At 49.9% G+C, this 12,478-nt stretch overlaps 1 protein-coding gene across 1 annotated transcript in view; it reads right to left on the minus strand.

Annotated features, from left to right (window-relative positions):
* Positions 1-12,478, minus strand: part of TLL2 (tolloid like 2) — a 129,459-nt gene that overhangs the window by 29,311 nt on the left and 87,670 nt on the right. The window contains exons 8-10 of the mRNA XM_027113108.1: positions 8,178-8,302; positions 5,467-5,582; positions 261-363 (exon numbers count right to left, since the gene is read on the minus strand). Coding sequence (XP_026968909.1) covers positions 261-363; positions 5,467-5,582; positions 8,178-8,302 — 344 coding nt within the window. The remainder of the gene's footprint in view (positions 1-260; positions 364-5,466; positions 5,583-8,177; positions 8,303-12,478) is intronic.

Consider the following 12,478-nt stretch of genomic DNA (forward strand, 5'->3'; position numbering starts at 1 on the left):
ATCCCTGTAGCGAGAGCTTTGCACACTTCCTTAATTAGTTCCCTAGGATAAATTCTAAGAAGTGGAACGGCTGGGTCAAAGAGTATTCGCAGTTTTAAAAGCTTTTAACATGTGCGGCCAAATGGAGTGTTCAGAGTTTTACAATGACACCGACCCGTGAGAGCTTCCTGTGACTGGCGGGATGGACCCTTCCAGATATTAACAGCATCGCAGACAGCATCTGAGCACTCCTCTCTTAAGGCTTTCTGAAGTCAACTCACCCAACAGGGGGGCTTTTCTCCAATAACCATCCCGGACCTCCACGTAGTCGTACCAGCACAGGCGGCTTTTAAACAAATCCATGGATGTGAAGTTTAAGACAATCTGCAAAGAGTTACCGTAAAGTGAGTTTTGGCAGCCAAGCCTGAGGAGTTTTGAAGATACGTCTGGCATAGCGGTGTTCTCACGTTACCCTTTAGCATACAGAGCTTTCAGACCACAGTAGGAGTGTCCTCTCAAAAGCACATTCACAGGAAACCTCATGACATTCAATAATAAACCTTAAACAGGATGGGGAATAAACAGAGGAGATGGGTTCTTTGGTTCTGTCTGGGGAATAACTTGGGCTTTTGAAGTCACTTGGTGGTTTATAGAAAGCAAGATGCATTAAAAAGACTGGTCGGGATGCGCTGAGACTGGGGATTTGGAAGGAGGTAAGAGGTCAATGGAGTTTAGAGATACGAAAAGATCTTAAAACATCATCAATCATCCCAAAGGGTTTGGGGTGAACCCGAGTGCATCCGAGCACCTCTGTGATCAGTGTTCCCCTGGCCATGACCTCACTCTTCTGAGGTGTGGTGTGTCGAACAGCCTTCCTACAGTTAGTCCGTTCATTCATTTATTCATTCATTTCACCATTGTTAGTTGACCTACTGTGTGCCAGTCTGTGTTGGCCAATCAAGATAGAAAGATCAGTAAGACAGAGTACTTGCCTTTAAGGAGCTCAGAGAATGAGGGAAGGGCAGATGTGCCAAGCCAATTAGAACACTATGGAATAAATGCTGAGAAGAAAGGGATGGACAGAAAGGCACTCTGGAGCCCCAAGGAAGGAGAACTAGATTCTGCCCGGGAAAATCTGGAGAAGGCTTCTCGGAGGAGGTGGCATTTAACCTAAGGAGAATAGGGGTCCAGGGGCCAGAGAAGGAGGGCCAGACAGAATTTTGATGCAAGGGACTGACACGAGCAGAGCAAGGAGATGTCTGGGGAGCCGCGCTGTGCGTCCAGCAGGGTCATTGTGCGCGTGTCTGGAATGAGGGGGCAGAAGAGGTGAGGAGGAGTGAAGGCTGGGGAGGGGGGTTCCGAGGGACTGGGAAGGAAGGTTTCCAGTCCCTCTGGACACACTTGAGGCCATTCAGTGGTGCCCCTGCCCACAAGCAGTGGAGGGGGAGGGGGGGCCCTACAGACTTGCACCCCTTCCAACTCAGACGGCCCAGACCGAGGTCAAGTTTGCTCTCTCCCTTCAGCCCCCTTCAAGCCCCGCCATGCAACGTGCCCGGGATTGTCTGGCTGCAGCTCCCAAGTGGGCTCCCTGCCCGTCCTCGGCGTATACCTTGCCCGCCGTCTCTCAGCCCTTTCGCTCTCCAGAGTCCCCTGAAGCGCCCTGCCCCAGCTCCTGCACCTCTGACCCTATCTATGGCTTTTCCCACTGGGGGGACCTTGCTATCGGGCAGTTCATCTTTTTCTAGCGTCTTCACTCTCCTCCCTCTGCTGGCCACTTTCTTTTCTATTCTTACAGCCCCGGGTCCCACTGTCTCTAAGTAAACCCCTTAGGCTGGAGGGCTGCGGGTCAAAGTTTGCAGTGCCCTCCCGGCCACATCGAAAGGACTTAGTTCTTTGTCCTTGTTCTCTGGCCCCTCTGCTTTGAACCTCTCTCTCTGGTTTCCACCACACTCTGTCCACTGTTCTCTCTCCTCGGCTGGCTCCCGTCCTCCCCGCTCCCCTTTTGAGGTAAGGACACCTCAAAAGAAAGCCTTGTCCTCCCAGCTTCCCTGTCTGTAGGTGACGCCCTTGCCCCGATCACTGAGGTGCTGTACCTTGGGGTTAGCTCTCCTTGGCCTCTATTGCTTATCCCAGGGCTGACGGACTTTCTTCCTTTGAGATGTCTGAGTTCCCGCTCCAGGTCAGTCTCGCTGCCCCTTCAACAGCCCTGCCTGCGTTGTTCCTGCTGAGATGATTCCGGAACCCCTCCCTGCCGTGCCCCCGTCCATTCTGCACACTAGGTCTTCTGGATCAATCTTGCATTTACAGCCCATGTCTACCAGATCCCTCCTGTGCTCAGAAAACTCCAGCAGCTCCCTATGCCCCCATCTCATAAATTAAGCTCTGATTACTTTCCAGAGCCGCCAGCACCCATCCCATGTGACCTTATTTCCTGGCGCACCCTGATATATCCATGCGAATAAGACCCTCCCATGCCTGGATAGGGGGCCCCTCCCTCCCCCCTGAGTCCTTCCCTGATTTCCCAGATGGATATGATCTTTCCCTCTTTGGAACTCCTCCCTCCCTATCTTAGAGCGACTCTAGAGCAGGCATTTTAGAGGCAGGCAGATCTGGATTTCCTCCCAGCTCTACCCTTCCTGGCTCTGGAATCTTGGGAAAATACTTGTCCTCTTGGGCCTTTAGCTTCCTTATCTGGAAAGAAACATGCACACCATTGGGCTGTTGAGGGGACTGCACGAGAAACTGTACATGGCGTGTGTAGAGCCATGCCTGGCACATAACAGACACTTGATGAATGGCGATTTCAAACATCAAGCCACACTGAACGTACACTTCATGCACCATGAACCGGACACACAAAGTGCTCTTCACACAGGCTGCCCATCTTGAGTGTGTCCACTAGCTCCCTTGTTCAGGTCTCAGGACAAGGAGCACCGTCTTCCACAAAGCCCTGTGATCTCCTAGGAGATGAAGTCAGTACCAGAAAATAACTGGCCAGCTTACCTGCTGTGTTGTAGTGTGTGTGTGTGTGTGTGTGTGTGTGTGTGTGTGTGTGTGATGTCACTTTTCTTTCAACCTGCTTGTGGATTAGAATCACCTCAGAAGTTAAAAAGATACCAGTGCCAAGCAAATGCCCCTCCTTCAATTAAATGAGACTCCCTAGGGGTGAACGGAGGACCCCAACTAAACTCTAAGTCCCTTGAAGACAGGGGTTGTATTTAGATTTCTTTCGTCTCTCCTACGGTGCTAGCATTCAGGTGGAAGGGCTCGGTAATCCTTGCTAACTGGTTGCAATATAATTCTTTAGCCTTTGCTTTTTAAAATTTCAGAAAGGAAATGTTATTACAACTTCCTTGGTAACATGTTCACGATCTGAATGAACGGATAATTATTCAGGCTAATTATTTAAGTATGTTAGTGAACCATAAAGACCATAGGGGAAGAGGTGATGAACAAGAGGTGAAACTCAAATCAGTCAAGTTTGCTGATGACCAGCAGCTCTGGGGAAGGCTGGGTGCGTGAAGCAGAAGTTGAAATAATTGGTTTTGGAATTTCAATGATATATTCTCCCTGCCCCCAGTCAGCAATAATAATTAAGGCTTGGTGAATCTCATGCAGTTCAAACAGATCACAGAGCCTCTGCTATTCAGGGCAATTCAACAATTTAGGGATTGCCAGATCCCTTCCTCCCCCTCCTCCTTCTTCCCTCCCATGGATGCCTCCTGCAGGCACAGGGACCTCATCTGCCCAAGGCAGACAGGTCTGAAGTTTCTCAGGCTCATGATGACAACCACACAGTCATAAATGCTTAGAGCCAGAGGAAGGATGTGTGCGTGTGGCTGTTGTGTGTGTGCGTGTGTGCGTGTGTGTGCGTGTGCATGTGAGTACGTGTGTATGAATGCATGTTCAAATGTCTAGCAGCCTGTCCCCTTTGTGGAGTAGTGTAGGATGACAGCTAAGCATTCAGGCTCTCAGAGTCAAATCGCCTGGGGTCAAATCCCAATACAACAAACTGAGTAGCCTTAAGCGAGTCCATTTCCTTAACTGCAAAGTGATGTGGTAATAGCGCCAGTCACATGAAGCTGTTGTGAGGATTCAATGAGAGAGTCCACACGATATGCTGAGAACAGCGCCCAACCTGTAGAAAATGCTCACAATGGTCTAAGCCATTGTTTCTCTCTAGTTATCACAGTGTATTTAACTCAACATCTAAGTGGACATTTTTTTTATAGTGATGAATTAGGAATATCTGAAGATTGGCTACAGGCACCTGAAAATCCAACACCTCCCACTGCACGCCCATTCAGCCGCTCATCCATCTACACATCCATCCAACAAATAATACTTATTGTATGACTCTGTGCCATGGGCTGTGTTGGGCGCTGAGGTGAACCACGTCTGCACTCAGTGAGCTTAGGGTCTAGAAAGGGGACGGCCAAATAGCCAGCAGCCATGATCCTGTGAGAGAAGCCACGACAGGATGACTGCAGGGAGACAGGCCCGAGGGGCAGAGATGCAGAAGTAGCTGCATCTAGGTTGAGACAACATGAAGAACCCTTGGCTTTGCAGTGAAGTGTAGGGAAAAATACAAGCTTCGAGGTGCAGAAGCCCCAGCTCCCAGTTCTATATCTTCCTCTGAATGTGGGCAATTTTAAAAATGTCTGGGCCTCGGATTCCTTGTTCAAATAATGGATATAAGGAGATGAACCCTGCAGAAAGGTTAAGAATATACCACCCCTGGACCAGGGCAAAAGAGACCCCTGAGCTGGGCTCAAGTTTAGAGGGTCATGGAATCTTCAGAACCAAAGGAATTGCCTACACAGAGTTTTCCCAGCTCCTAGACTGCACCTCAGGAGCCCAGGACCTTGGAATTCCCTGCCCAAATAGCCCTGAGGCCACTTCCAGGTGTACAAGGACCTCTGCCTTGGATCCATCCTCCCGAGGGTGGACAGCACACCTGGCCAGTCCACCTCCACTGGAGAAGGAGTCAAGAAACAGCTGTTTGCAAGGTAGGAGTGGAGGGTGCTTGGGATTGTGGGCTGGGCGTTGCCCTGGGTGCTCCTAGATGGAGCTGGGGCTGGGAAGAGGAAGAGGGGCCAGCCGTGGTTGGGGGCTAGCTCTCCCTGTAGTGCCACCTTCCAGAACAGCGCTCCGAGGTGTCAAGAAATTCTAAATTGGATCCTCACCTTCCAGGGCATCCTGATGGTGTATTTGTCAAGGGAGGAGGGTGGCACCTACTTTGTTTTACATACTGTGAGCCTGATTTATAGCCCCTGTAGACATTTAGTACATAGGCCTCCATTTGTATGGGGGAGGCTGGTGGGAAAGTCCAGAAATCATGAACGTTAAGCAAGCTTGCCCAGTGACTGGCACATAGTAGGTGCTCATAACAGCTATTATTATTACTATTAATAATAACACTAGTTCCTCATGACTCACCCAACTCAAAGAATGCGCTGTCATTTCCTGAGGTGGTTTCATACCTACCTTTTCCCCTGGAGTGACCGATATCCTCCAGACACAGTGGGAATAAGAAGGGTAGCCATTCGGGAAACCGGGTGCGGAAAAGTTTCCCGTCGTGTCCTGCAGGGTCTCCCCACATGCTGCACAAGCAAAACAACACGTGTGATCCAGGCATGTGCATACACTCCCCGCCCATGCAGCCCCCTGGACAGGGCTGCTGAGCAAATTCACCCCTTTACCAGCCAAAGCTCTCACAACACCTTGGCAAAAGGCATGTCAGGCAGATTGACATTTTTCTGGCAAAATGTCAATAAAATAAAAGCAAATACATGTCAATAAAAGCAAAAATCGGGCCTGGGGGCCAAAAAGTAACACCCCAGGGGTTTCTTCTGAGCCTCTCAGGATTGAGTACAACCTAGAGGTTTGAATCTCAGCACTCTAGCCAGCTGTTTGGTGGTGGGCAAATATCCCAGCCTTGCTGGGCCTCAGTTTTCTTTTCTGTGAAATGGGTGGGACCTACCTAGAGGGTTAAAGAAACCATCTGCATTATATGAAATGGCTCAGTGCAGTGCTCAGCACACTGTGAGTTCCCCCCCTACATAGTGGCCGTTATAATTACTGCTAATAATATCTGTGGCAGAGAGAATACAAAAGTGCAAGCACATGGAGCAAAAAGAAAATGCTTTGAAATTTATTTCAGCTGTTAGTTGGAATCCTGTCTCTTCTTTTTCTGCTACCCACCTCTGAAAGAGCTACGGAATAGTCAAGAAAACAGAGGAAAATGACCAGAAGCACAGGAAGCTGGAATATTCTAGAGTAGGCTAGTCTGCCCTTGAATGTTTGAGGGTTGCCTGGAGTCTAGAACCTAGTCCTATGTATGTGAAAAATATTTCCCCTAATTTGTCCTCAAAAGAAAAGGTTATGCGTAGGCTTGGAAGCTGCAGCTTTTGTATCCCCTCATCTCTAGGGATTCAGACCCCAAAGACAGGTACATCGGTTTGCTGAGTGCCCCTCCTTTCATGGGGCCACCTCCAGAGTGTGGGAAACACACTTCCTTACATTTCTTTTCCTACATGCAATTCAGCGTCTGCGCCGCAACCACCTTTGCTTTCAGTTACTACTTGAAACTATTTGAAGATGCAGTTTTTGGAGCTGCAGGAAGGAAGAGCTGGAGAATGGCCCATATTGGCCTCAGGAAATCCTGGATATCGGGGCTTCAATATCATGTTACCGAACAACTGCCAGGCATCATGAGGATTATGCCCAGCAGTGAACACCCCCGAGGGTTCCATGGAAATTATTTTAGAATAATCGTCAACGTTCTGCAAGAACACATACATTACTGCATGGCTCCATGGTATTTACCAGCTGCTTCCAATCCTTTCGGGAAGTAAGAAGCATATACATTATAACTAAATAAATACTATGGCATTTCCCAGGGAACGCTATAAGGTTCCTCTTTCAATTCAGCAAGGTTATATGATATGTGTATCCTGTATTTCAGCCCTAACATGCCCCCAGATGACTAATAGCTGGATGGGCTTATTTCCCAGAGTGTCGTGATGGAGCAGTCCCACACGGTCCTTTGAGCACCCCGTCCTTTGCACACGAGCTGGGGAAGCCAGAGACCTTTTCTGTGCAGGTGCAGGGCACAGATGGTCGGGGGGTCTCCCAGAACGGTGGCCTGGAGGGAAGCAGTGCCAGCACTGCGGTCCTTTAGGGGTCGAGTATGGTTGTCGCTTTGCGAGTGAGCGTGTGCTGCCGGCAGGGTCGTTTGAAAAAAAGCTGCGAGTCCAATTTTCTAAGATGGCCCCTATTCCAAATATTCTGTCCCATGATCGAACCACGTGTTTGGTCTGGGAGTTTGGAAAAGGTTGTTGGACCTTTTGGTAATGGAATTTCTTTCTTGCCCCCCAAACCACCAAATCGCCTTCTCACCCATCACTGGTAAAAACTTGGCTGCTGTCAAGGAGCGCTTTACACTGAAGCTCAGCAGCTTAAAGGGGCCAACGTGAGCTCCCCGCTGGGAGGCAAGGGGGGCGGAGGTGACAGTGCTGAAGGCAACGAGATGGAAGCAAAGAGGGCAAAGTCAAGGGGCGGGGGGTTTCGAACTGGCAGAGAAGCAGACATCTGCTTGGATCCAGTGTACCGTCCCATCTCCAATGGCAGAATACTGGCCACTGACTAGCACCCTGGATGGCTAGGAGAGCCCAAGCCCATAGAAATGATCTCATTTACAGCACTGAGATGCCCTCTGCCTTCCAGTGTTTGGGAAGCTGGCTTCTACCCTTTCAAAAGCATTCTCCTTCACTCTTTGCCTTTCTGCAAAACCTGGGGTTCTTGTTTTACCAAACCCACAACCCCTACTCCCATAGAAAGGAGACTGCTTTTACCCCTATGGGAGGCACACCGCACTGGACTCCCGTTCACTACTGCACCACTACGCCTCTTCCTCTTCTGAACGTCAGGGCTTTGCCGGAGAATTCCAAAGCTTCCCACAAGTTAAGCTGTGGGCTCTAAGACCTATTGTTTGCTTCACCACCTGCAGCCCCTCCACCGCTAGGCTTTCTGCACTGTCCAGCACCTCAGCACGCCAGGAATGACAACTGCCAAGGGGGAGACTCTTCATGTCCCCCAAGGAGTCTTCCCAGCACCAGGGATGTTTGCCTGTGGTGGTTGAGTTAAGTGGTCTCCATGGTGCTCTGGAGGCCCTGGAACCCCTGCGATTCAGTTACCTGGGCATTTGTACAGCTTCCTGGCTTGAGCTATGTCTCCCTGACTGAGCCGCACACGCTGGCCAATGGTTGGCCTGATGCCATTGTCGTCTCGACGGGGGAGGATGGTGTCTAAGAAAACTCCTCTACAGGAAGAAAGGAGAGAGCGAGAAAGGAGAACGAAAAGTCAAGGCTGTCAGGCTGTCCGCGTGGGGATTTCGAGTCTTCATTTCCTTTGCCCGCAACCCCATGAACATTCCTACCCCCTGGCCTGCTCGCCCCAGGCTGACATGACTCATGACGTTGCCTCCCCTTGTGCTGGCATGTTAGCATTCCATTTCTTCAGCTGCCGGCTCCCTTTCCAATGGGAAAATGACTCTGCCAAGTTTAAAACTATGCCCTAGCCCAGTGGCCCTGAGGGCTTCCTTACTGAAGTGTACCGAGCATCTCCACAAAGGCCCTGACAGGTCCAGGCCCCAGGGCCCCCCACTGCACAGCTGCAGGGAGCACCATTCAGAGAGACAACTGTGTGAGTGGCGCCCTCTGGAGTTGTGCGACGGGCAGCTCCCAAAATGGGTAAGTCTTGGAGAGGCTCCAGAGAAAGCTTGGGAACCAGTACAGTGTGAGGTTCTCAGGGGCTGGTCAGCAAGCGCTCGTTGATGAATAAAGCAGTTCAGGGTTTGGGGGCCTTAGCTGGCAAGAGGGATAATCAGACAGAAAACGGGATGAATGCAAAGAACAGGAGGTAGTCAAGAGAGCTCTGGCCTAGAGATTTCTGTGTAAGGCCTCACTGCCACCTGTAAGGCCTCACTTGCCTCGGACAAGTCCCTTCCCTCCCTGAGCCTCAGTTCACCCCTCTGAACAGTAAGAGATTGGCCTAGATGGTCATGGCAGCCCCTTCTCACTTTCACATCTCATTCTGCTCCAGTGGGAGTGAAACCTAAAAGGAGCAAAGCAGACGAATGTCCACCAGGATGCCTGGCTGGGTACTGGCTCTATTCACGCCTCCATTTGGTGGGTGTGGTTTACCCCCTGCCTGATCTTCCCACTCTGCTTCCAGACCCCCAACCTGGGACCTCTCCTGGAGGGTAGGGCCTTCCCTTGAAAGGACACCTTCTCCAGTTATCACCCTATTCCTTTCTGTCCCTTCTTAACCAAGTTTCTGGAAAGAATTGTCTCCATTCTCTGGCTGCCTACCTCTCCTTCACTCCTCAATCCAACTGCGATCTGACCACGCCAGCAATGGTCCCCAGTCCCCGACCAACTGACAAGTCAGATGGCCCCTTGCCAATGCTCACCTGCCCTCTCGGCAGCACCGCCCCTTTGCTGGCCCCTCCTCTCTTGGACTCTCTTCTCCCTGGTTCCCAGGCACTGCTCTCTCTGAGCCGTAAGTTAGGATCTCTCCTTCTTCTGCTTCCCAGGAGCGCTATCCCTAGGGTTCCGTCCTCCCCCTCTTCTCTCCTCTCTCCTCTCTCTTGCTCCACTTGCCGCCCTGGGTTTTAACTGACACTTACAGGCTGACAGCTAATTCTCTGATTCCAGCTCTAGAACCATCTGCTAAGACAGAAGTCTGGTGACCGCTCCACTGCACTGTCCTGTGGAGCTCTTATATGCAACTCATTCAAAACCTAATGCATTCCATCCTCCTGCTCCTTCCATGAACCTGTCTCCTGAGACTGAATCTGAAGGTGCCCTTGGCTCTGTCTTCTTCCTCCCACTCCCTTGTCAAAACTGGGAACCAGGGCCTGTCCACGGCACCCTCTCTACATCCCTTGAATCTATGCCTTCCTCCTCATTCCAGACCACTGGTTTAGCAATCAGCATCCCCTTCCTGAACTCTCTTTCCAGTAGCTTCTCAACTGGCCTCCCCCCTGTAGACTCTGTCACCTCTGCTCTACCCTCCACAATGCTGCAACGTGATCATCCTGAAATGTAAGGACAGGCATGTGCCCGCTCTGCTTACGGACCTTCGCCGACTTCCAATCACCACCTGGATCTCCAGGCCTGTGGCTCGCTGGCTTCTGCCTTTCTCTCCTGACACCTCCACCTCACTCGTTATCATAAGCAAGCTAGTACTCCTGCCAGCCCCCAAAATGCCCTTAAACAAGCTGTCCTCTGCCCAGGCTGCCCATCCCCCATCTTCTTGACCACTACCAAACTCCTGTTCATTCTCCAAAACACCACCAGATGGCTTTCCCTCTTAAAAGTCTTCCCAAGCCCTTTCTATCCCTCCCATCCTGAGTGAACCACTCCTTCCTCTGGGCCTTATTCGCCTAATACGATATGATTCTTATCATACTGTATTGTCTTTTTGGGGGTGATGATAATTGTCTTTTCTGCTAAACAATAAGTTTCTTCAGCAGAGAGGCTGGGTCCTTGTCTCTATGCCCTCAGGAACCAAAGCGTAGCCAACTCAAAACATGCTTCTTGAATTAATTTACGCAGCCAAGATAGGACACTGGCATCAAAAGATTTTGCAAAATAATTATTTATACTCAAAAGGAAATGCAAAAATGCTTGTTACCTAGTTATTAGCTGCTCTTTCCTTTTTCTTCTCTTTCTCTCTCAAACATTTCCTTTTCCCTAAATTCTGCACTACTTTGGAAAATATATATTATCCCTAGTTCCTCCTTTTTGTTTGTGTAGATACTTTTCCCCTAAATCAGATTTCAAGCTCGTTTTCTTTCCTATATTAGCACACCAGAGCCTAGATTGCCTGCCGATGTCCTTTTCAGCACCGCTCTCCCCAACATTGAACCACCTGGCCTGTCTCTCTCTAATTCCCATCACCTCATCTCTGGGTCCTTCAGAGAAACTTTTGTGGAATCTTTGGTCTCCCTCAGTGACCTCACCAAGTTTGAAACCACAAGTGATAACTCTACATAAAATTCTAAATTCAATCACATATGAATCTTAAAAATGGGTACTTCTGCCCTAACGTAAAATGTGTTCACTTGTAATCGTTTTCTTGATTCTCCTGGAGAAAGACATTTTGCTGCATGAAATGCAAGGCTCAGTACAATCTCTTGGCAACTCAGGCTAAATGACCATGTGGAAGCCCACACAGTGTAGGCAACTCAGGCAGCAGCCTGCTGTGTGGAGAGTGTGTGCTCACACCCGCTGTGCGTTCACAAGACCTTCCTATGTGCCAGGCCCGGCCTGGACCCTTTAAATGCACCATCTCATTTAATCCCCACAAACACCCTAGGAAGCAGGTGCTGTTTATTAGGGGTCCTCTCTACAGGTGAGAAAACCAAGCCTGCGGAGCCTAAGGGACTCATCCGAGTACAAAGCTAGTGATGGGGAGCCAGCCGTGAACTGGACGCAGGCAGGCCTGGAACCTGCCTCCTAGCATCTACCTCCCTCCAGCCAGTGTCTCCCACCACCCAAGAAACAGGTCTTAATGTCTGTTAGGTACGTGGTAGAGTTAGGAAGCTTGGAAACCTCTGAAACCAAAGCAGGAGGAACCACCTGGGCTCACACTCAGACAGCTCGGCGAGCTGAGACTCCCTCCCCTGCACGTCCCTGAGCTGCCAGCACAGCGGTGGGCTGTGGAAGATGTTTACTACAAGAGACACCCCTATATAAACCGCTGCAATTACATCCCCCCCTTTTATGTAGGACACTCTCAGCATTGACATTCTGCTAAACTAAGAAAGGGTTTGGCAGATGCCCTTCGGGAATAAAACTGTCAGCTCTGAGTTCTCCAAACAAAGAAGCCCCTGTACCAGAGAACTGTTTCCTAATCTCCTGGACCCTTGCCCAACAAAACCTCCAAAGACATCACTCCCCACAGCCCGGGTCCAAACATGGGGGGGAGGGAGGGACTGCAATAAACTAGAGGGAATAAAGTTGGAAGGACAATCGTAAAGACACACGAAGATTGGGTTTCCCATCAGCGGGAATAGCATTTGCCTCTGAGATGAGCAAATGTTCTATAGGCCATTTTCTACTCTTTTACAGAATCAAAGACAATGTGCGGGCTAGCTCCAGGGGACATGTGACCAAGAGTAATGACATGGAACTAGGGAGAGGGAAAATCTTACAAAAAGTACCCAGTTAAAGACTCCATTGATAAATGCCCCCAATGAGCAAAGTAGTTTTCTGAAAATCCATGCAGAAAATTGGCATAGGGGACAATGCTACAAAATAGATTTGCCAAAATCATTCTCAACTCTGGGGCAGGGGTGTGAAGGTAGCTGCGGTGGATTGTTAAAATAACAAGTCTGTGCCTCGTAACATCCGTATCCCTCTGCAATACGAAGTTGCAACTCCTCCCATTAAGAGGTAGAATCTCTTTCTTCATCACTTGAATCTGGGCT

The sequence above is a fragment of the Aethalodelphis obliquidens genome, unplaced genomic scaffold (assembly GCF_003676395.1).
Source record: "Aethalodelphis obliquidens isolate GAN/ISIS:26980383/991018 unplaced genomic scaffold, ASM367639v1 scaffold11, whole genome shotgun sequence".
Classification (NCBI taxonomy): domain Eukaryota; kingdom Metazoa; phylum Chordata; class Mammalia; order Artiodactyla; family Delphinidae; genus Aethalodelphis; species Aethalodelphis obliquidens.